General features: G+C 40.2%; 2 protein-coding genes across 6 annotated transcripts in view; one reads left to right on the top strand and one right to left on the bottom strand.

The window, feature by feature from the left end:
• Positions 1 to 535: 535 nt before the first annotated feature.
• Positions 536 to 24,099, top strand: part of Rspo2 (R-spondin 2) — a 140,827-nt gene continuing 117,263 nt past the window's right edge. For 2 of the 5 annotated variants that reach the window (XM_029547741.1, XM_029547740.1), the window contains exons 1-2: positions 894 to 981; positions 1,358 to 1,643. In XM_029547741.1, coding sequence (XP_029403601.1) covers positions 1,529 to 1,643 — 115 coding nt within the window. In that variant the 5' untranslated portion in view covers positions 894 to 981; positions 1,358 to 1,528. Of the gene's footprint in view, positions 1,644 to 24,099 lie in introns of all 5 variants that reach the window. The other 3 variants (XM_029547742.1, XM_021217019.2, XM_021217018.2) reach the window with 3 other exon arrangements.
• On the bottom strand, positions 944 to 1,483 carry LOC115065695. Its single transcript, XM_029548200.1, has one exon. The coding sequence runs from the start codon at positions 1,481 to 1,483 to the stop codon at positions 944 to 946; it is 540 nt and encodes a 179-aa protein (XP_029404060.1).

Below are 24,099 nucleotides of genomic sequence, written 5' to 3'. Positions count from 1 at the left end.
TTTGAATTTCTCAGATCTGGGGAAGTCTGCCTTTAGAGCAGGGCTAGGATTTAAATTTTGGAAAAAGGGCAGAGGTTTGTCTTCTTGTAAAAAAAAATGGCTGAAGTGTTTTGTTTTTTTTGTTTTTTTTTTGTTTTTTTTTTTTTTTCAGAAGCAACAGTCTCATTCTGGAGCTCAGGAGGCAAAGTAGAAGGTATCTTCAGTTCCCCATCAAATTCTTTTGGAGAAAGGCTAATTGGTGAGGTGGGAACCGACCCCATGGTTCCCTAGAGGACACCTTGGGTGTGAACAGTAAGGGCAGGCCCTATCTCTCACCCTAGGTGCTCTTCAGTTTAGACAATCCCTCTGGGAAAGCCGGGTGAGTATTATTTTTCTTACACTAAGCTCTCTGCATGCTGTCAGTACTCTTTAGGACCTCAGGGAAACCCGAGCGTTTCTGGCTTTAGGACCCAGGAACTCTGAGGCAGCCTGGCTTTAGATGTCTTGAATCACAGCACCACCTACTTATAGCATCCCGAGCCTTAGCTTGTCTGCATCTCCATCGGAAAGTGCGCTGGCCACATCCCTTCGGCCTCCGGGCAGTGTTCTGTCTCCCATAGCTTAGGCAGCGAGAAACTTCAGCTGTGAAGTGGTGGTGGTGAGAGCCCTGGGAGCAGCGACTGGACCCGGACACCAAGAAGAGAGTGGACGCGCCCCTCGACCAGGAATCGCTCTCGCAGGCGGAGACCCTGCATCTCAGCGCCTGTGGTCGCGCTTGCCCGGCCGCACGCTTTTGCTAGGCGCCGTCAGCCCCGAGGACCCTCGGGGTCGGCGGACCCTTCTGTAGCCGGCGGAAACCTAAAGCTGCCAAGAGCTCCCGGCGGGTGTCGGCAAACTTTTTCCGAGCCCACGTGCTGACCAACCAGCCCGGCTCGCTTCCCGAGCCTGGCATGGAGCGCCGCGCCTAGGCACGCCGTGCAGCCCGAGAGACACGAGCGCACGGTAGGCGATCTACACCTGGTGCCGGGGCGCTGGGATAGCCCATCCGGGGAGCGAAAGGCTTCAGAGCGCCCCTTGAAAGCCCTGCGCTCGGCTGTTTGTAGAGCGCCTTTCCTTCTGCAGAGCTCGCACAACGCCCTTTCCCCAGGGTCAGAAGCCACTGCTCGGCAGAGGTTGCTAATTCACTGATTGTAATCACCTTCCTCTCCGAGTCTCCTGCAGCTGTGCCATCTGCGTTAAACTGCTGCGTGGGTCGTGCCAGTGAGTTCGCGTCCTCCCTCCCTCCTTTCTTTAAACCAAGAGGCGCGAAGGTGCAGGTACCTCCTCCGGGTTCTCTCGGTCCTCCACCCACCCAGCTTCTCTTTTCCTCCTCTCCCAGGTTCACCGCGGAGGGAGAGATGCTCATCGAGCCAAATTGATCATTGCAGCCCCAGGGCAGTGACATCTGTCTCTGAGTCCGCCCTAGGAGCGCGACCCGCACTGTCTCCTTCCAGGAGCCCATCATTTCCTCGACTTTTGAGAGGTGTCTCTCCCCAGCCCGACCGTCCAGATGCGTTTTTGCCTCTTCTCATTTGCCCTCATCATTCTGAACTGTATGGATTACAGCCAGTGCCAAGGCAACCGATGGAGACGCAATAAGCGAGGTGGGTCGCGCTCAGCTGAAGGTGCGTGGAGTTACTGACTGGGTGGGAGTGCGTATTCACATTTAGGCTTTGGGGACTCGAGGGACAGGACTGTGCTCTGCACCCTAGTTTTTGTGTGGACCACAACTGACTATTCTCAGGGTCTCAGAGCTCCACAGAAAGCTTTCTTCTGTCCCTAGTAGGTGCGGTGAGACCTTAGTTGCATTGGGAGCTTGATGTACTGGGCTTCCCTCCTGCAAGCCCCCAGGGATTTATCATGTGGTTCACAGTCTGTGCTGCCTCTCCTGAACTCTTCTTTGGATCATATTTCTTATGTGGCACCATTTTTCTAGTTTTCTTCTTTTGTCTTCTTAATCATCTTCCTTGAAGTCCAAGTGTCTTTAATTCCCGACCCACGTGTGCCCTAAATCCTGCCCCAGATAATTTTAGACATGGTCTGGTGTGTGTGTGTGTGTGTGTGTGTGTGTGTGGCAGGGGGTGGTGTTGGGGAGAAATGTCAAGTTGCATGGGAGAACCTGAATTACGGAGAAAAAAAAAGCAACATTGTTCCACTTTTCTGGAATCCTAGCAGAGATGGGAACTTAATGAATTAAGTAGCGACTCCTACTCTGGATTTCTCAGGGAGTTCTCCCCTACAGCGTGAATGTTTGTTAAAAATAAGCCCACATTGCCCTGTTTGTTTTTTCAAAAGCGGCAGTTTCTGGGAAGGGTTTTGTACTCAATGAGATTCATGTGAGTCTTTTTAAATGCTCGCTTCTCCATCACTTGTGTGAAGGGTGAAGGCAGATGGAAGCCTCCAGAAAGATTTCAGAGAATTCAACTTTAGTGTGAACATATTTCGGGTCTCCTGTCTTCCAGTCTTACTGGGGAGCAGCGGCTAAATCAAGGGCATTTTTGAGCCAGACACAATGAAGTTTTCTGTAGCAACGTAAACATATACGGCATCATACAGGCATAGCGTTGAAGTACTAGCACAGGGCTCTTGTACAACAGCCCTTTGTTAGCACCTGATGAGAGTCAGTTGTCTGACCACCAATTTGGTCTTTTACACTGATAGAGCTTGTCATGAGGCTTGGAGACCTTGACTTTGTTTTTCCAGGCTATAAACGTCTCTGGTGGGATAAAGACTCTGCCCCTGCAGCTAGTTTTGGAGATAGCAATGTTGTTGTTGATATTTTGAGGGGCATTAAAGCTTTTCTCATGAGCTGAAAAGCTTGGCCTATTCCAGAGCAAAACTTCAGGTCATCCGTGGTGTGTGCAAATCGATGAACCAGTGCTATGTATCTTTGGCTTATTATCAAGAACACATATATCCACCCCCAGTGGTTTTTTTTTTCTGTGTCATTTCTTACAGTTGAGGAATATATCATTATTTCAGAGGTTACTACATATAAAACATCATGGAGAAGCTCCTCTCCAAAAGCTGGGAAAGTTTCATATTGCTACCCAACTTTGAAAAGTGACTCTCCATCTCTTCTCACCTCTTCCAACAGGATCCTTTCTCCATGCTATTATTATGTTTTCAGGTGTTGTTTGGCAGATGTGGCAATATTTATATTATTATTACCACCACCACCATCATCATCATCATCATTATTGTGGCCTGCAGTGTTTGGAGAAGCCGTGTCTGCTTTTAAAAACTAGAATTGAAATCAATTTTGTTGAAAATACCAAAGCTCATAAAGTTTGCAAAATACAGAAGTACCTAACACTCCTTAGCTCATTCTTGACTGTTACATGACTTACTAATTTGGTGGTGGACGTCTGATTCACACTGCTGGCCCCTGTACTTGAGTGGAGAAGAATTAAGGGCATTGTCTGAGATGCGTGAGGAGATGCTGCTGAGTGGAGAATGGTATCACAGCACTCCTGCGGCCAGGGGCGATACTGCATGCCTTTATATGCCTTCTCCTATAGGGCCATCTCCCAGGCTCTGTGCCTGTGCTTTCCTTCTTGGGTGTCTGAATCACATCCTATTTTATTTCAGAGATTGCTTTCAAAAAAGTCTCTTGTAGCAATTGCCATCTACAGTCCCAAGCTTTGACATTAAAAAAAACCCTCCTAGAAAATGTACAGCAGTAACGTATGCCAGAGCAACCTTGTTATTTCCTAAAGTTTGAAGGCTTTCACATACCTGTCAGTGGGTATGACTGTTTCAAAAAATGTCTATCAAAGTATGTTTCTGGCTTTCTCTCCCTCATCAGATGTCTCTTCCTGAATCCCAAGTTTATGCCTGAAATGACTACAGTTTTTAAAGTGACCATACTATCTGTGCCAACAAAGGGTGCACTGTGTTTTTAATTAAAAGTGGAACTACTTAAAGGAGTGGCTAGACAGCGCAGGGTCATAGTAGCTTTTCTGCCCTGCAAGGAAGCTTAAGGGACTGTATTGTGAGCATATTGAAATGAATAGAGATCTAACTCGAGTTGTGTGAATTGTCCCTCCTCACAAACTTAAGCTGCTTTTAATTGATCTCATGTCCACTGATTGATCCTACATCAATTGTTGTGCATACCAAACAATTGGCTTTTCCAAAGGAGATTGATTTAAATTAAGTTTTGGTGGTTTTTTTTTTTTTTTTTGGGGTGGGGGGAATGCCTCTCTACCAGCCAAACCGTGTCAATACTGACAGTTGACATGCTAGAGCCTATTGTGGTACCAACATTTCCCCTTGCTCCTTTGTTTTGCATAGTGGCAGTTAAATATTGCCTTCTAGGAAAAAAGTGATTACTACTTAAAAAAAAAAAAAAAAAGGTGTTGTCGCATAAAAGATGAGTTTTTTCCTTGGCTTTGTGCTCTGATGCAGGCAGGCAGCAATGGCACCAGGATTGGTTAGGCTTGCCCCTGGGACCTGATTTTCTTTTTTTCTTTCTTTTTTTTTTTTTTTTTTTTTTTTTTTTTGTATTCCATCTGCAAATAATCAAACCTTCACAGTGGCATATTCTCAGATCTCCTTTGGCATTATGCTTAGTCTGCTCCATGATCTCAGATGCTCCTTAATATCATTTTCTTAATGAAATAAAATCCTTGGCAGAGATCAGATCATTTAGTCAGTTAAAATCAATTGCATCCACTCTGAAATAGAGAGCAAATGTATCCTTTAGCCCCATGTTTTATTCCAAAGATAACCAGAGGGTTGAGAAAATAAAATTTCAACCTCGTCAACTTTGGGGCAAAACTATCTCATGAAGACCGTCATAGACTGCGATTGAGTTTTCTCCCTTTAGTTCATAAGAGTGCATTTAATGGTCACTAATAGGGCCCAGCTGAAACAATTTTATTAATTAGGCACAAACACAGTGGTAAGAATGCATATCCTTGTAGAAGGGACACACATGCTGATATTTGGGGAGGCTGATTGGCAACTCATGTTTTGTCTCCATAGTAACTGCTCACAATTGTTAGCCCCTTCCTCTTCATTTAGTAAATAGTTCCTACAAGCTACTGTTAACTGCCACTATCTGTCTAGAGTTCTTGTGAGTTAACTGCATTCGTAAATGTTTCTATTTTTTTATTTTTTAGCTGTATTTATTTACTTTATCATAAGCCATGTTTTTGAGCTTAATTACCGAAAATGTAAAATATAATTTTATTATGGTTTCATAGAATTTCCAGAGTTTGGACTGTGGTGGCCATGACAGAGTCAGGGATGTGCATAGAGGAGAGATTTCTTGAAGAAGCACTAGAGAGCAGCCCGGCTTAGGGGCCTGTAACTGGTGTGGCTGGTGGGTGTGGCACTCCAAGTGCTGTTGCTTATAACCTTTTTTCTCAGAAGCTTCCAGCACTTCTCCATCCATAACCTCTTGTGCTCACAAAATTACTTTTGGCTTCTTCTACAAAGATGAATTGTTTATCATAAATGGTGTGTGTGGTGTTTCTGGAAGCTGAGGTTGGAGGAAAAGACAAACAGTTTCTCTTTAACTGCACAGAGCTAAATTAATTTGTCATTTATAGTTTAATGAAGAGATGTAAAGGTATTTGCTTTCCATAAGTACTTTTTAATAATGGCTTATTTCTTCCAGTAGCCTTTCAAAAATACAAACTAGCACATGGAACATATTAACCTACACTTAAAAGCTTCAAAATACATTTTGTACGTATGCTTGCCTTTTTTTAAGTTCCAAGTCGTTCAGAAAAGTTGATGTGATGTTTAACTTTCAAAATAAACATGTTCTTTCTTCTCTTTTCTTTTCTTTCCTCCCCCCAACCCCCATCCTCATTGGCTGCTTTTGCTTTCAGCATAATTGCATCACTTTTTCTGGCCAGTGTTTTAACCAGTACAAGGAGGTCAGGAGATTGCTGAGCTCAGAGCAGCATCTTATTTGCCACTGACATTTGGAAGGGAGTCAGAATAGGTGACGTTCTTCTAGCCTTCCATTTAATTCTGGCTTACTTTATCTGCTCTTCAAACAAAGCCCGAGTAGCATCTAATATTGCAGCAATCACAAGTTGGAAATGACCCTTCTCATTACTTAATGCAAACCTACTTCCTGATTTATTCAGGGACTGGCCAGTTCATAGATTATCCAGGCTACTTATTCTTTTATTTCTTTTATTCCAACTGATTGCCTTTAAATCTCTTTTCCTCTTTTTGGATACAGTCACTCTTATCCCTCCAAGTCCAGGAAATAGATAACAGACAAATCTTTTGCTATAATGCTTAATCTGTTCATCTCTGCTGAAAAGAAGTGCTAAGCTTTGGAATGATGAAGATGTTTAAATTTTTGGTACTTTTCGGGATGTCTTTAGAGTCATTATCCTGCCTTCTCCTTACCCAGAGCAAATCAAGGACTAATCACAAGGGGAGGGCTATATTATGGTTTCAGCTGAAGCAAATGTACTAGATGATAATTATGATCTTAAAATGCATATAACATACACAACATATATATATATACACATAAATGCACATATCATAATGAAGGTGTCTATATATGCATATTTTCATGAGTATGAAGAGAGTACAGTAGGAAGGATTTTATAATGGAGATTTAGCTTTTTAGAACTAAAATGATATTTTTGCTCATTTTCCCCTTGTCTTTCATTTCCTTTTTTCTTTTAGGTTGTAAAGATTAGGACCATGGTAGGGTGATAAGATGAGGGTGTTATTTCTTGCCAAATCCAGTGTTGCCTCTCTTCAGTCCTCTGGAACCTTCCCTCCCTTCAGACTTTTTAGGTATTCTGCACTGCTGCTAGGTATTCTGCACTGTTTTGATTTGAGTTATTTTTTAGTTAACATACACAATAAATAGCTTTGATATGGCTTTCCCACACATATATGACATTATACTTTGTTCATCTTGAATCTCTCTCACTGACGTTTCCCTTCATATCCTGTCTTGCTGGCCACCTACTTCTTCTCATAAGTGACTGCTCTGTCACAGATCACATGTATTCCTTTGCTTTCTCTTGTTCAGTCACCTCTCTTGTCATAATTACTGTCCAGTCCTCTTCCCTTTTCTTCATTTTCTTCTCCTGCTTGCTCTGCTTGGTCATCTTGGGGGCATCATTCACTTTACAGTTGGTTACAGTCTGACTTCTAATTCCATCCTTTTTCTGAAAGGATTTTCCTATCCAAGATTATTGGTCTTCACTTTTACAGTAGTTTTATTTAACAGCAAAACAGAGGTTAGTTATTGAAGTTATCTTTTAAAAATAATTTTATAATAGGCCAGGCAGTGGTGATGCACACCTGTAATCCTAGCACCCCAGAGGTTGAGGCAGTAGGATATCTGTCAGTTCAAGGACAGCCTGGTCTACAAAGCTAGTTCAAGGACAGCCAGGGCTACACAAAGAGACCCTGTCTCAAAAAACCAAGCAGCCAAACGGCCAACCACAACCAACCAAGCCAACAAACAAATACTTTTATAATATAATTTTGTGTGTATGTATGTAGTATAATTTTGCCTACATATATGTTTGTGTACCACATATGTAACTGGTGCCTAGGACCTGGTGAGCAGGAATGCAGATCCCCTGAGACTGAGTTAACAGACAGTTATGAGCTGCCATGTGGGTGCTGGCAATTGAACCCTGGTCCCCTGGAAAAGCAGCTAGTACTCTTAACTACCGAGTCATCTTAATAGTCTGGAGAAAAGTTTTCTGGATAGCCATTTGTACTCTGTGTTCCCTTGTGACCACACTTTGATCTCCAGTACTCATCCCTATCCTTTTTTTCCAGTGAGGGCTACATCCTCTATCCAGTGACACCAGGTTTTGGTTCCAGTTTTCTATACATCCCTATTTGTTGTTGTCCTGCACAGGCAGATACTCTTTTTTTTTTTTTTTAAGATTTATTTATTTATTTATTTATTTATTATATGTGATTACACTGTAGCTGACTTCAGACACTCCAGAAGAGGGCATCAGATCTTGTTATGGATGGTTGTGAGCCACCATGTGGTTGCTGGGATTTGAACTCAGGACCTTTGGAAGAGCAGTCGTTGCTCTTACCCGCTGAGCCATCTCACCAGCCCTATTTGTTGGTTCTTATTGACAATAGATGGTACCTTTTATTTATTTACCTTTATTCTCTTTATCTTCCTTCCATAGCTTTTCTTCAATTCTTACCTCCATAACCAGTCTTAAGTTTCGTTTTAGGTTTCAGATGACAGCACACTCAGACTTCTCAACAGCTACTGATACTTGGATAGATGTTTTATGTAAACTTGGGCTTGACAGCTGATTTCCTCCTCGTGACTCTCTCCTGGATATGTGCCTTTGCTTATGTTCCTGGTTTCCAGTCATGGGGTTTCTGTGTGTTAAAACTGTGAGCTTTCCTCTTGTTTTGACATTTCTTTTGCTGTCTAAAATCGTATCGGTTTAATTGAACAGTTGAAGCTCTCCTTTACTGTAGAATATGCCTTAGATATATCTATATTTGTGAGTACATCTTTTCCATTCCCAGGTATACTTCCTATCTTGGACCTCTTGGCCTCCTTATCTAACAGTTTTATGTGTTCTATACCCCAGCCCATTAGAACGACGCCACATGCACCATTCGTAGCCACAGATCTACTCATATTATTTGCCCACAAACCCCAAACACTCCAGCCTCCATCCTACCCACAAAGGGTAGCATCTCTTTATGTGGTAGTCAGCATTCTCACCTTCTGATTGAAGTATGTTCCTAACCTCCTCCCAGCCTACTAAAACATCACAGAGTTAAACTCCATCGGGCTACTTCACTTGCTTTATTGAAATGCTAGGTTAACCAGTTAAAATACCATTGCTTTTGGTGGCCTTCCAGGAAGTACCTGATCATCTTTTCTAAGGCCCAGTGACATTATACCTATTTAATTTCTTAGTGTTTCATGATAATCCTCAATGGACCCTATCTTGTCCCTTATTCTTGTTATCTTGCAGTGTGTGTTATCCTATTTTGAACTTCTGTAGATAAGCAATACATATGGTATTGCCATCTTGACAATCCTTGTTCCCAAAAGAGTCTTTCCTACACAACAAATAGATATCCAGTAGATTTCATTGCCTGTCCCTAGGAAACTTTGGTGACTTAAAATTTACAGTATTTTACACATACTTCAAGTTTTAATGCTTAACTGCCTATTGTAGCCTCACTGTTTACTCTGGATGTCTATGAGCATCCCCAGCCAGCACACACTGTATGTCTAAAATCCTCAGAATATCAGCACATGCATATGGATCCAAGTGCCTACCTGTCATTCAAGTGATAGTGTGATTGTTTAAGTGGCTTTTGACTTGGGGACTGGGTAGGGAAACTCCTGCGGAAGGCATGCCTATATTTCAAAAAACACCTCTTTAGAGAAAGGGGCAACAATGGACTTGTACACTCTGGTTACTTTATTCATATGGGTGAAGAAATTATTGAGGAGAAAGTGAAAGATATGCACTTTCTTAAAAGGCATTCATACCAATACACTAGATAAATTAGTGCGAGAAAATTTAATCCTTATTTGGATACTTGTGACTTCGATATAATACATCCATACAATCATAGCTTGGAGAGACACAGGTATGCTCATGTATGTATGAAGTCAAATTCCTTCGTAGATGTGAAGAGGCTACATGGGGTGTAATTACATCGTTCCTCTCAGAATCCTGGCATTTCATTGCTGCATGGAGGTGGGGCTTGCCTGATAAGGATGATGAGCTACTTAGTAAGATAATATGTGAACTGTAAGGTGAATTGTTAAGAACTGAATGGGTATAATGAGACGCCAACACTTCAGACTCAATCAGCATTTTTTGTTATATAAATATTTGCAAAAAATAGAAATAAATTTTAATTTTGATCCAGAAGGTTTGGAGACTGTTATTAGTCTCAAAATGTCTTAAACCTCATAATTATACTAATAAAGAACTGAGATTAAACAATTGGAAGTAAAGGTTGGAGAAATTAAGGAACCATAAATATATTATAGTAAAAACTTGTATAATTGATATATTTTCACCAATCTGATATATGCATTATAGCAACTTCTTATTTCTAATACACTAAGAGCCAGAACAATGTGACCATGAACATAAGAATATACTTGTGTTTGCATTTGTCTTTACACATAGACTTCTAGTGGCAGATATTTGTGGATATGCACACATTATAATCAGAATAATCAATAAAGAGTAGAGAAACCTATTAAAATATTTTTACTTCTTTACTCTAAAATGTAGTTGAACAAATTAGAGATAGCTTTTCTTACATTGTCATTTGAGGAAAACATTTATAGTTTACCTGAAGTCACTCTATTTCAATGATATGTGGATAAAAGGAATACCTGTCAAGGAGACTTTTTCTTGCTCAGCACATTTCCATTGAGCAGAGGTGATACATTTGGGGCTCAGGAGAGGGGCTACAGTTTTGTATGCTTCCTGAAATGAAAAACAGGCTTTCAGATTCACATGTATACATGTGAATCTGAAAGCCTGTTTTTCATTTCCTGATGCTTCCTGAAATGAAAAACAACACTTGTTTCCTTTGGAGGCAGGGAAGGCAGTCTAGATCTGGGCCTTTCCCTAAAGTGTCCAAGTGGTACACGCTTCAATTCTTTCCTTTAATAGTTGAAGAAGTGTTGGCTAATTGAATAGTGGAGAAACCTCAATGAACACAATATCTAATAGCTGCTTCAAAGCGATGCAAATTTTGTTTTCTAAAAGCTTTTATTCCTGTGTGGGGTTTCAGTCATTCTCTAGGGCACATCTACCATAAGGCCACAGCAGAAGCCACAGCAAATAATTATGTTGGCATATTCCCTTTCCTCAAAGATATAGTTCAACTTTCTTGTAGCAAAGACCTCCTTTATAGAACACACCTCTTTGAAAATACCCTTTTCACCTATTTACATTAAGACAAGAAATAGTGCCTCATGGAAAAATCTAGTTCCTCTTCCATGGATATGAGATGCCCATGATGCTGGCAAGTTTCCATGGTCTTCAGTTATGAACATATGTTAATTTGTATGTCAGTTGCTCCACTGTCGTGTGTCAGCTTCTGGTATACAACAAGCAAGACTTAAGGCTATTCCTTCCTGAGGAAGCAACATCGAAACCATCACAGTTAACACATTTGGATTTAAAAAATGATAATTGATAGTTCTATATACATCTAGAGAGCTTATAAAATATACTAAATGTAAGAGAATTTGTTAAGATCTCAAAGGATCTAATTTGACCCCAGTAACAAGGTATATCTATCTACCTATCCATTCTGTCTACAGCAAGACAGTTATCATGATGTAAAATTCGGTTATAATTTTCAGGCAGCGATTTGGATCACCAGATTATAACAATATGAGCATATGCATCAAACTCTCAGTCTAGAGAATTCGGAGAGCCCGGGTTTGTTACTTGTGCATTCTGGGATGGTGTGCTGATACTGGGTCCCAACTTCTGCATCAACTCACTAAATGATTTTTTTTTTTTGTACCCCAGTGGCTTTTGTCTCCTACCTGTTGCTGAGAAAACACAACTTGTGAATCAACCACCTCAGCAATTAAGATGTATAGACCAATAGAGGGCACACTCTGCATTCTTTTCCTGCTTGGTCCCTAAGGTTCTGCAGAATTTGTACCTATTTGCTGCCTTGGCAGCTCTGCTCTGCTCTGCTCTCTCCACTGATAATGTGATTATCTTGATACCATTAGCTAGAGGAACAATAGCAGCGAGTACTTAAAGCTTTAACTCTTCCCAAGCACTTTTGGCTTGGGTTCTTCGTCTTCTTTCCAGAAACCAACCTTACAGTTTTAATGCCTGGGACATGGATATTAAAGTTGGAATTTGTCCTAGTTTGCAGCTAAACACCAGCTTCTGCACCCTATTAGAGAAATGTTAATTTAAAATTATTATTTAAATGTTTTTCCATTAAAGTTCATGCTTAAAAGTATAAGCTGTTGATAAAAGTTCGGAGTTGCCTAAAGGACTCCAAATGCTCAATTCTCTTTAATCTTTATAGATGGATCTATCACACATGCACAATTACCCTTCGTATGTTAGTGCTTGCAAATGGTCATCTAATCTTACATGAAAATATAACATTTGCCATTTTCAAAAGGTGTACTTTCCCCATCTTTTGTAATAAAATTTAAGTCAACAGTTTAAAAATCTATTACTTCATTCTTCTTCTCCTCACATGCATTCTAACACTCCTTTCTGGTACTCAAAGCTGGCCTGTAATGTGCAAGGATTTATGTAATGTCAGTGTTAACTTGCATAGTAGCTACCCCCACCTCCTTTTTCTACAAGAATTTGAAGCCCAACTTGGCTTTGTCCCACTGGGATGTCCAATCCGCTCTCTCCATGAGGATTAATTGAATCATAGTACAGTATATATCCTGTGATTGAATGACACATCCCATATACATCACCCCAAGATAGATCCCTTTGAGATAACTGTGTTTGTTATTCTCAGCTATTCCATGGGCATTGATGGTTGTTGAATGCCCTGCTTTGTCTCAGACATGCTTGCTGAAGGTACAGTTAACTGGGAAGAATTTCAGTCAAGGCTCCCAGTTCTCAAACCTAAGGAGGCACTAAAATGAAGCAGTCTTGCTCGTTGGTGTGTGTGTGTGTGTGTGTGTGTGTGTGTGTGTGTGTGTGTGTGTGTGTTAATAGATAAATAGTGAAAAATTAAAGGTAAGTTTTAGCACTTTTTTGTTGATGTTTTAAAAGTGCCTTCTGTCTTACATATGCATCCCCTCTTTTTGTATGTGCACATATGCTTAAAGTCAGGCTTATAGGGTTCTGTGAGGGGCTCTTACATGCTAGTTCTGGACTATAATAGGACTATGAGAAGTTAGATGAATGGAATGAACAAACTTGCTCAAATTTTCTGTTTCTTCAAGGACCTCGATATCTACCTAATGATGGAGAGGAGGTAGAATTCTTCCTGTAGCTTTTCTTTCACTTGATACCTGTTGCTACCCACCTACTCCAGCATAGCATGGTAGAGAAACTTTGCTGGAGTCAGGAGACTACCTAACGAGGAAAAATGAAACAAAACAACAACAAAACCCCACTGATGTCTGTAAAGTGGACATTTGACAGTTTCCCAAATCACTCTTAGTGGGTTGGTTGAGATTAGTGTATTGTGGTTTGGGGAAGGAATGTTTGACCATTCCTGACGGCGAGTCATGCCATAGTCAATATGACTCTTGATGGAATCCTGCCAATTATGAATGGCTGTTTACTTTAAGACATATTATCTGAAAATTCATAGAAAGCTTGAAAACTCCTTGTAGATTGGACTTCAGTGTGATCTACTTGCTCCTTTATATAAAAGGGCATTGGTCTTCGGTGGCTACACCTCTACCTGTGCACCAAGCACTCAAATTTGGTTAAATTCAGTGAGAAAAGTGAAGCAATTCAGGGGATAAGAAGAGCAGAGTCGAGATGATCATCTCTAGTTGCATGAGGCTCATCAAGTGGGAAGAGAATTTAAATTCCTCTACTCTTGAGTGAATATAAAATTAAAGTTACATTAGGCATAAGGAGGAAGATGAATGTTTATGTTTAGAAAACTATCTATTAAACAAAATAGAAAACTACCCATTAATTAAAGAGACACTTAAACATGTTGACTTTAGAATTTGTTCTTGCCAAGCAACAGGGACCCTTATGGAAATGTATTGAGTAAGTAATTGCCAAATTCGCCATGTTTGAGGACCATTCATAAAGGATAAGTTAGAATGTAGATAACTGAATTTATGTGACACCCCGTTGCTACTTGCATGTGAACTCTTGATAAAAAGCTGTTTGTCACATGAAACTCAAGAAGAAGGAAGAGCAAAGTGTAGATACTTCGTTGCTTCTTAGAATGGGGAACAAAATACCCATAGAAGGAATTACAGAGACAAAGTTCAGAGCAGAGCCTGAAGGAACGACCATCTACAGACTGCCCCACGTGGGGATCCAACCCATAAACAACCACCAGACCCAGACACTAGGTAGATGCCAACAAGAGCCTGCTGGCGGGAGCCTGATATAGCTGCCTCCTGTGAGGCTCTGCCAGTGCCTGACAAATACAGAAGTGAATGCTCACAGGCATCCATTGGACAGAGCACAAGGTCCCCAATGAGGGAGCCAGAGAAATACCCAGGGAGCTGAAGGGGACTGAAGCTCCATAAAAGGAACATCAATACGAACTAACCAGTACCCCTACAGCTTCTTGGAACTATACCACCAATCAAAGAAAACACATGGTAGGACTCATGGGTCTAGCTGTAATGTAACAGAGGATGGCCCAGTCTGTCATCAATGGGAGGAGAGACCCTTGGTCCTGTGAAGGCTCTGTGCCCCAGTATAGGGGACTGCCAGGACCAGGAATGGGAGTGGGTGGGTTGGAGAGCAGGGGTTGGGGGAGGGGATAGGGGATTTTCAGAGGGGAAACTAGGAAAGGGGATAACATTTGAAATGTAAATGGAGAAAATATCTAATAAAAAAAAGGGGAAGGAAAGCTGTTTGTACACGGATGATGAGGCTATTTCCAAACAGAGGATTTAAAACAAAATTGCTTCTTAAAGTATTCTCCAAATCATCAGTATGGCCTTCAGTCATAAGTAATGCATTTTGATGTTTGGTCAGAACTCCTTAAAGAGAAGGCATGATTATTAGTTCTTATACATCATTGATGTCAATTTGAAGAATTATAGCTATAACTAGCATGGTAGGTACCATATAGATACTGTTTGCTGTAATGAGGTAACTGAAGTAGAAGATAAACTTGACAAATATTGATTAGCAACTACAACTTAAAATAGCATAATGGGTTTAAGAAGCTGTTTGGACATTTAGATTGCTATCTGTGACAAGTAATGAGATTTATTTTGTCCTTGCTTTTTCTAATTAGCAGTTGTAAAGTGAATGTTTCCTTTATGGCCTAAAAATGAGGGCCAATAGAGAGAGACACACATAAAGAAATATGTTCCCAACAGCATAGATGTTGGCTTCCTTAGCGAGTTGCTTCATTTGTAGCTATATGTTGAAGAGGAGGTTAGTGTTCTGAAGTGGTTTGAAAGAAGACGACAAATGTATTCACTCAAGCGAGACAGAAAACAACAACAAAAATAAAGAAGCTGTTCAGATATAGCAGTGTATGTAGTTATTGCAATTATGTACTGTATTTGGTTAAGAATGTATTTGCATTCACTGGAGAGGATCTTCTGGTATAATGGAGACCTCTGTCTTTAGTCTTACTTGAAACAGTATTTTCTTAGACATTCAGTTGAAGACAAATTGTATGCGAGCCACTGTTTTATAGCGTGTGAAGCAGAATAGCAAATGGCTATGTTAAATGACTGATGATGGAAGCAAAGCAGTGACTGGAAATGATAGGATGAATTTACTGATGAAATGTTACACATAAAACATACAGCCTTTACTTTTTAATGGTGAAGAACTAATTGTTTGAACTGATTGGAGATGATCGATAATTAGTTGTTTTGTTTGTTTTGTTCAGTTTTGTTTTTTGATAAAGTTGTACTCTGTAGCCCTTTCAACCTCAAGTTCCTTATTCTCCTGGCTTAGTAGTGCTCAGATAATAGGTGTGTGTGTCACCACATTGAATTTTATTGATTTTTGATGCATGGTCTGGAGAGCTGATGGCTCAGCAGTTCAGAGCATTGATTGCTCTTCCAGAAGGTCCTGAGTTCAATTCTCAGCAACCACATGGTGGCTCATAACCATCTGTAATGGGATCGGATGCCCTCTTCTGGTGGGTCTAAAGACAGCTATAGTGTATTCACATACATAAAAGAAATAAATAATTTTTAGAAATATTATGAAGTGACAAAATCAAAAGAGACATACTTATCTTGGCTCAATAATATAGCAGATTAGGCCCCCCAATCTATGTCAGTCCTCTGTACTCTTCTGCTTTCAGAAGGGTATCAGAAGCACACGTTATGATATTGTATGGTTTCCTAGTGCTGCTGTAACTGAGTGCCACATTTGGTTGAATGAAAGCACCAAAGACTTACTTTCCTTCAGTCCTGAAGCTGCATGCCCAATATTAAGATAATAACAAGTCAGCAAACGTAGGCCTCTGCTGAGACTCTCGAGGGTACTCTCCTGTCATTCCCTGCTTCTGATAGACACGTATCCCTAGGACGGCTGGTACAATGGTTCTAGCCCATCTCCTCCTTCATATGCTCACTTCTCTCTGTGTTTCTCTCTCTTTTCTAATGAGAACCGTAGTTATGATAGGTGTGGTGGTGCAGGCCTGTTAATTGTAGCATTTGTAAGACCAAGGAAGGAGGAGGATCAGGAATTCAAGGCCAGTCTGGGAGACATGGTGCAACTTGGTCTTAAAATAACGGCAGATAAAGAATACCAGTTGTACTGTATGAACATTCAACTTACTGGTATCTTGTTTCCAGCTATGAAAACCGTGTTTCCAAACAGGTACTGGGGATAAGGTATATTTTTGGAGTGCATAGTACTGCACATAACATACTGACTGCATCAAAACCTACAGTCCTTAAATTGTACTTTATTTTCAGCACAGCCTTATAGACTAGACACCATTATTTGGTGATAAAGTAATGGTGATGGAAGTCAGGCACAGTTCACACAGATCAAGAATCATCCTAATGGCAGCCCACAGACTTGGAGATGCAGTAGCCTTGGAGGTAGGATGCTTTAGAAATATTTCATGCATGTTAATGTTTGGAGTATATAATCTCCAGTTCCTCTCTGCTTGTGCAGTTCTGCTTAACATCATGAATCTAAAGATTCACTCATTCATTCATTGATAGAATCAGTCTACACATTGGTTTTGCTTATTGCCTAGCCCTTTTTCTGAATCTTACTGTCCTCTAAGCTGGGAGAACACTTTAGGAAACACTATGGCAACCTCAAGACAGCCTCTGTCATGGCTTGTAGTCTTAGTTATCCATTTGTCCCTGTGTGATCATGAGCAACATCTGACACTGGCATTTGGAAGTATATGAAGTACTTGTGAGACCATCTGTTTGAGAATTTTATACACGAGTACTCTATTTACAGTATTTCCACCCCTCCCTTTCTCTCTACAACTTCTTTGTCATCTTCAGTCTTGCTCCAATTTCTGGCCTGTCTCTCCTTCTTTTATTGTTGCATATATGTGCATGCATGTACATGTATAAATACAGCCTGGTGAGTTTATTTCGTGTTGCCTGCATGTGCATTTGTCTAGGGCAGACAGACCACTTGGGATTCAGTAATCAATCAGGAGGCTTCATCCTAAAGCAGAATAATTCTCCCTCTCCCAGCAGGCATTAATTGCCTCGTGGCTCTTCATTTAGGGGTGGGGCCTTTTGAGACTTCCCCCATCTACATTAGTGTGTCAACTGGTGGTGGTACTGTGTAGGTCTTGTTCTTTAAAGTGTTGGTGAACTTTTAAAAGTGCATAGAAAGGTAGAAGGGTAGAGTAGCACATACATGTTCATGTCTATTGTGAAAATTAAACAATAGAGAATCCCTTATACTTAATGTTGGTTCGTGGTGCTTCTGTTTGTTAAAATGGTATAAAGCAAATACCAGGTTCATGCTGCTTTATGCTATGTATTTCTGAATGCATTTCTTATAAACATGGACGGGTTTTTGCCAGGTTGTAATGTCATTCAGGTGTCCAACAAAATTATTTCTTGGCAGTAGCAATTGTTAACCAAATATAGTAGATTGCTACAATTAATCTTGGTTCTCTTTGGATAGCTGGCATGCATAAATCAACATTAAAGAAAACCTACCACCCACCCATTCATTTCATTTACTTCCTACCCTTAAAGATTCTCTTGAAGAGGCACCATCAGTTGAGTGATCACCATTAGATTTGGGCACATGGGGAATCATATTTTTTGGTTGTCATTTGCTCGCCATGGGCAGTCTGTCTGTCTAGGCAGGCAGGTCTGCCTGAGCATGTAAAAATGCCATCTGAGCAAGCCAGAAGGCGCTGTTAAATAAGCAGTGCTCCTTGGTGGTCTCTGCTACAGTTCCTTCTTTGCGGTTCTTCCCCTGACTTCCATCAATGGTGTACTGTGATGTGGCAGTGGTAAGATAAATCACTCTACCAGTGAACTGCTTTGGGTGGTGATATTTCTCACAGCCGCAAAAAGCAAACTAGACCATTATTACTCACTTGAATCCATTTTCCTGTGAAATTTTTACATGTAAGTCACACTTTTTCAAGATTTCCCGATTCTTTGACACTGAGGCAAAAATTGTATTCTTTTGACACCCCCCCTCTCCCTCCTTCTCTCTCCCTCCCCCTCCCCCTTTACCTCTCTCTTCTCCCTCCCTCCCTCTTTCTCCCTCTCTCTCTCCTCTCCCTCCTTCTTCTCCCTCTCCCTCTCCCTCTCCCTCTCCCTCTTCCTCTCTCCCCCTCTTCCCCTTTCCCCCTCCCTCTCTCTTTCTCTCCTTCTCTCCCTCTCCCCTGTCTCTCCTTCTCCCCCTCCCTCCCCCTCTCTCCTCTCCCTCCCCTCCCCTCCCTTCCCCTCTGTCCCTCCCTCTCTCCTTCTTTTCCCTCCCCCTCTCTGTGTTTTTATGACATTGAGTTAATTCTTTATAAAGATCAGTTTTACATGGAATGTTTAACCTTTGGCATTTGGCCACTTGCTCCTTCATGTGGTTCATTTAACTTCTTCCTTTATATTCCACAATTTTGGCCAATGGAGATTTTTTTTTTCTGGAAGCCTTGATTAGCTTCACTCTTCTAGCAAGGATACTTCACAAGGGTTGCTGTGAGCTTCATGATACTTTACACCAGAGGGCACAGCTCACACATCTTGTGATCCTAAGAAACAGGTTCTTGTGGTACCAGCTGGCTTGATCCCTTCATTGGTCAGGTTCCCATTAGCCTTTCATCTACTGTTTGCTTCTATTGATGATCTTTGTCTGAGTCATCATTTCATTAGAGGTTGCAAAATCGTGTGGCTTAAAAAAATTCTTCCTACATTTATTAGCTGAAATTCTATTAACAACTGTTTCTTTTCAACCATAGATACTTTGTTGTGAAACACAAGTCTCATAGCAAAAGTGAGCAAAACAGACAAAACCAAACCCCAAGTAAAACAAAACAAAAACCCTAGTTCTCCATTAGCTAAAGTTTCACAGTAAAGAGTTGATCTTCTGACCCAAGACAGTGAGTGATTTTTTTTTTTTTTTTTGTCACTACAGGAAAATTAAATGCTTCTGTTTGTGTCAGACCTCTGCTTGTTAGATGGGACAGGTCAGTCACACTTTCAGCAACTTCTGTCTCCTGGAATAGTTGTGTAGGAGAGCATCAAAAAAAGATGTTGTGGATAGTGCCAACAGGAGGTAACTGCTAGGCTTTTGCAAACCTGAATTCTGTTAGCCATCTTCTAGGAACCTGTTAACAGCTTTTCAGAGAAGCTACTGAGTGAGTGAGGAGCTGCTTCAGTGTGGTTTACTCTGAGGTTCATTAAATAAAATAAAAATAAAACAACCCCCAAAACAAAACGGAACAATTCCCCAAACAAATATAAGAAAATACTCCCCCCTCCCAAAAAAAAAAAACACTTTGTGCAACTTTAACACCCAGTGGAAAGTTCAGAGAGAGGGGAAGGAACATCTTTGAGAATTGTATGTTTAGAATACAAATAATGCCACCTGAGAGGAATTTGTTTCCTCCAAGTTTGACTCACAAGTCAGCCACTTAGAAACGGTGCCAGTAGCCCATCTCTGGCTGACTTTCTGTTAGCTTATCCTGTAGACGTAGAGAGAAAAGTGTTTACTGATTTTATCTTTAGTAGTTGATAGAAAAATTGGAAATAAACAAACACCCCCCACAAACAACAACTCCCCCAAACAAACAACAGCAACAATAATAAAAACCTTTTCCTAGTTTATGGTTGCAGCTAGTTCTTCTGATAGAACTCTTTATCTGGCTAAACACTGAACTCACCACTGTTACCCAAGTTAACACTGGTATAGAATTAATAATAATTTTTCTACCTAACAGTTATATTCACATTTTTTTTTTATTATTGAGAGGTGAAGTGAAGGGACTTTTTATTAGTTATGAATACATTGTGAAAATTATAGTGTATGTAGATTATAAGAACCCTGTTTCCAGAGAAAGCCCCAGAACCTTAGGTTCCAGAGAGGCTCTGCATCACTGAGCAACATTCTAGGCTGTGTACTGCTTTAAAAAAAAAAAAGAAGAAGAAGAAGAAGAAAAAGAAAAAGAAAAACACAGAATTAGGAATGTGTAAAGGTTCTTATATTAATAACAGAAAGAATAAATTATTTTTCTTCAACTTGTACACTATTTTTTTCAGAAAGTAAACAAGTAGCATCTCATAATTGAGTATAATGACAAATTACGCGTACCAGCCTTTTAAAAAATTGGTTTCTTAGATTAATCACGCTTATATATTACTAAAAGGCACAACGCATCCAATATTGAAAATCATATAACATTCACTTCCATATGGATTTTGATAGTTTTCTCCTTGATGTGGAACACTTGACTTCTGCTGTTAGGAACAAAANCCTTGGGATTGACTTGTTCCTCTGTAAAGGCTGAGATTCAAGCACTGCCTTCACACCTATATTCCTGCAAGTTTGCTGGCAGATGGCAGTTTTGGTTTCTGCTCAGCTTCTCAGAGTTATTAATCACTGTAACTCTCATGAAATATTCTTTCAATGTGGATGAAGGTCTACAAAGTAAAAACTCTGAAAGTCATCAGAGAACTGGGAGGCAATGAGGGGGATGCAGCTGCATGAGGTCAGATAACATTCTGCCAAATTGTGTCAGGAGAAGCAGAATGTAAATATTTAACCTCTCATAATTAAAATCCAAGATCCTCAGAATCTTATACTGTTTTTAAATAATTTGCTATTTATTACCTTTTAAATTTTGGACAAATCATTTATCTTATCTGTGCTTTTGTTACTATTACCACAGAGTGAGGGTCATTACAATGGCTATGCTGTTTGTATATGTATATGTTTAAAAAAATGCTGTGGTTGACCCCTATCATGTAGCACTAGAGAAGCTATAACTACTTTTGTCAGTTGTCCGCAATGCCTAACTAGAGCCACCTATCCTGAAGCCATCTATGTTCGAGTGTCTGACAAGGAAAATTAAAATAGTAGATGACAAAAAAAAAAAAAAAAAAAAAAAAAATTGGTTTCTGAAAGTTGTTTTGTCAATAAACTTGCTACTTTGTCAGGGTGGTCTTTGGACCAAATGAGAGGTTTTTATTCTTGCATTTATGTAATGAGTTGGCTTTTATAGATGTAGTTTATAAAATGAATATGACTCTCAAATTAATTAATTAATTAATAAGAGCAAATAGATGCCACTACCACGAAAAAAAACCCCAAACTGTTAGTAACCTTTCCACCAAGCAGTGATTGACCACTGTTAACATTTTGAATTTATTCACTTTAGTTGTTATTTTCTTCTCCGACATAGCTTAAAATTCAGAAAAAAGTTAACACAGGCATGTGTTCTAACCTAACTATTCTAACAATTTGTAATGTCTGTACCATAGAACATTCACGATCAAAATTTAAAACCTGTTTCTTGTTGGATAGTTAATGCTGAAAATTGTCATTTATGAGTTAATTTTTAATTATGTGTCTGGCTGTGTATATGACTCCAGGAGCCTGAAGAAGCCAGAAGGGGGCATCAGATCCCCCAGAGCAGCAGTTACAGGGGAGAGTGTAAGATCCCATGCATGGCCTGATGACCTAGAGACCAGAGTCTGGTTTTCTGAAAGCTCAAGAGGTAGTCTGAAACATTGAGCTGTTAAGTCTTAAAGATTTCTAGCTCTTAATATTGAAAACTTTAAATGCTGCTATAATTAATGAATATCCTATGCATTTTCACAGTTTTTCTTACATATCATTGACAGAATGGATGTATTATAATGGTTACACTTGTTGGCTGATTTATGTGTGCTAAACATACTTTCTTCTTGCATTCTGTTTCGGTTTGTGATGCTGGTATTGAACTCAGGTATAGTAGGCAAATTCTCTACCACCTATTCTTTAACTCCTTGAAACATAGTTCTTTTTTTTTTTTTAAGTGTAGAATAGAGTTTATTAAGGGCATGGGGAGGGGGAGTTAAGATGTTAGTAGAGTCAGAGAAAGGCAGAAAGGCGGAGAGAGGAAGAGGGGGATGTGGGGAAGGAAGGAGTAGAGACCCACCATGAGCATGTGGAGAGAGAAGGGGGAAGGGAAAAGCAAGAGAGTACGCAAAACATAGTTCTTGAGGTCCTATTTTATTTAGTCACCCCAAATCCTCTTGACAGGGTTTATTCTCTCTCACTTTATAGACAAAGTGTCAGAGGCACCAACGAGCGAATGGTATTTCCAAAGTCACAGAGTTGGAAATGGCAGGCTAGAGGTTCAGTCTAGGAATCCCAGCTCAGTTGTGGCCTTGACCACCGAAATGGAGATGTGAAGCTGTGGATTTTACTGCCACTGGGTCTCTAGAACACTGTAATCTTTGCGATGCTTTAGGTGAGAATGATAGATGTACTGCTCTGGGCCCTTGATGATGTTTTATTTTTGTTTTTAATAAAGATCTTGCTTAAATCTATTCCTATTGAAAACAAAAGTTATCTACCTCCTTCAACCCCAAGTAACATATATTTAATTAGCCTTTCCCATGGCTCCAAATAAGGTTACATGTTAATTCCATGGCTTAACTCACTGTGATGGTTTATATATGCTTGGCCCAGGGAGTGGCACTGTTAAAAAGTGTGGCTCTGTTTGAGAAAGTGTGTCACTGTGGGTGTGGGTTATAAAACCTTCACCCTAGCTGCCTGGAAGTGAGTATTCTGCTAGCAGCCTTCAGATGTGGATGTAGAACTCTCTTCTCTGCCTGTACCATGCCTGCCTAGATGCCACCATGCTCCCACCTTGATGATAATGGACTGAACCTCTGAACCTCTAAGCAAGCCCCAATTAAATGTTCTTCTTAGAAGAGTTGTCTTGGTCATGGTGTCTGTTCACAGTAGTAAAACCCTAACTAAGACACTCATATTCCTTTTTTTTTTTTTTCAGTAATGCATATACTTTTCTCTAGTATCAACACGTTACTTTCCTCTAGATCTTCTGCCATTTGTAGGTCACCTTATGGCCATCTTCTTCCCGACCCACATCAGTAGCCTTCTTGTGTTCTCTTCTCCACTGTGCATTCAGAGTGATGGTTATAAAACAAGTCTGAGTATTTGGTTCTCCAGCTTAAGTGTTTCAATGCATTGTGTCCATTACATCCCAAATAAATCTCAATCTCCTTGCTCAGTCTGGAAGACAAAATGACCTGAGCCCTATCTGCTTTCCACCTCTCCTTTGTTACCTCAATCAGGCCTCTCCTTTCTTTCAAATACTCAGATTGCATTTTTGTGACTGCTGTTGCCCTGTGGACTGTTGAGACAAGTTTCTTTCTTAGTACATGGAAAGGATTGAAAACATCATTTTTTCTTGTTTCCTGTAGCAAACTCTCAAGGACAGAACAAGGCACAAGCTGAAATGTGTATGCTCTTTCATGATGGTGATGAGGACTCTTTGGACTTTATACCCCAAGAGTCTCACTTCTCTTACTCTACTTCCAGCTCCATTATGTTGAGTCAGCTGTTTATTTCTCAACCATTCTAGAATTTTCTCAATGTTCCTGTAATAGGCAGTACCAAGCATTCATTGATTTCATTTTTCCTTTTTGTTCCATTACTACATGTTTGTGTGGCATGTGATTTATTCACTGAGCCATCTCTCCAGCACTCCTTTCTACACAGTTCAATCCCATGTCTTATGTTATAGCTTTAACAAGACCTTTATGACCTCAGGTCTTGTACCAAGTCTCAATCCATTTATTCATTTTACCATGCATTCCTAATTTAGTTGATGAAACCTTTGGAAAAGAATCCGTTTTATATATGTTCTTTGAATCATTTAACATCTGTTAGGACCCACAGGAAGAAGCAGCCGACTTTGATGAAGAATCGTTGTTTTTATGCCAGAACCCCCTCCTGCTGATGGAGGCACACATCC

Source organism: Mus pahari, chromosome 17, assembly GCF_900095145.1.
Source record: "Mus pahari chromosome 17, PAHARI_EIJ_v1.1, whole genome shotgun sequence".
Classification (NCBI taxonomy): domain Eukaryota; kingdom Metazoa; phylum Chordata; class Mammalia; order Rodentia; family Muridae; genus Mus; species Mus pahari.
This window is presented reverse-complemented; position numbering and strand designations above follow the sequence as displayed.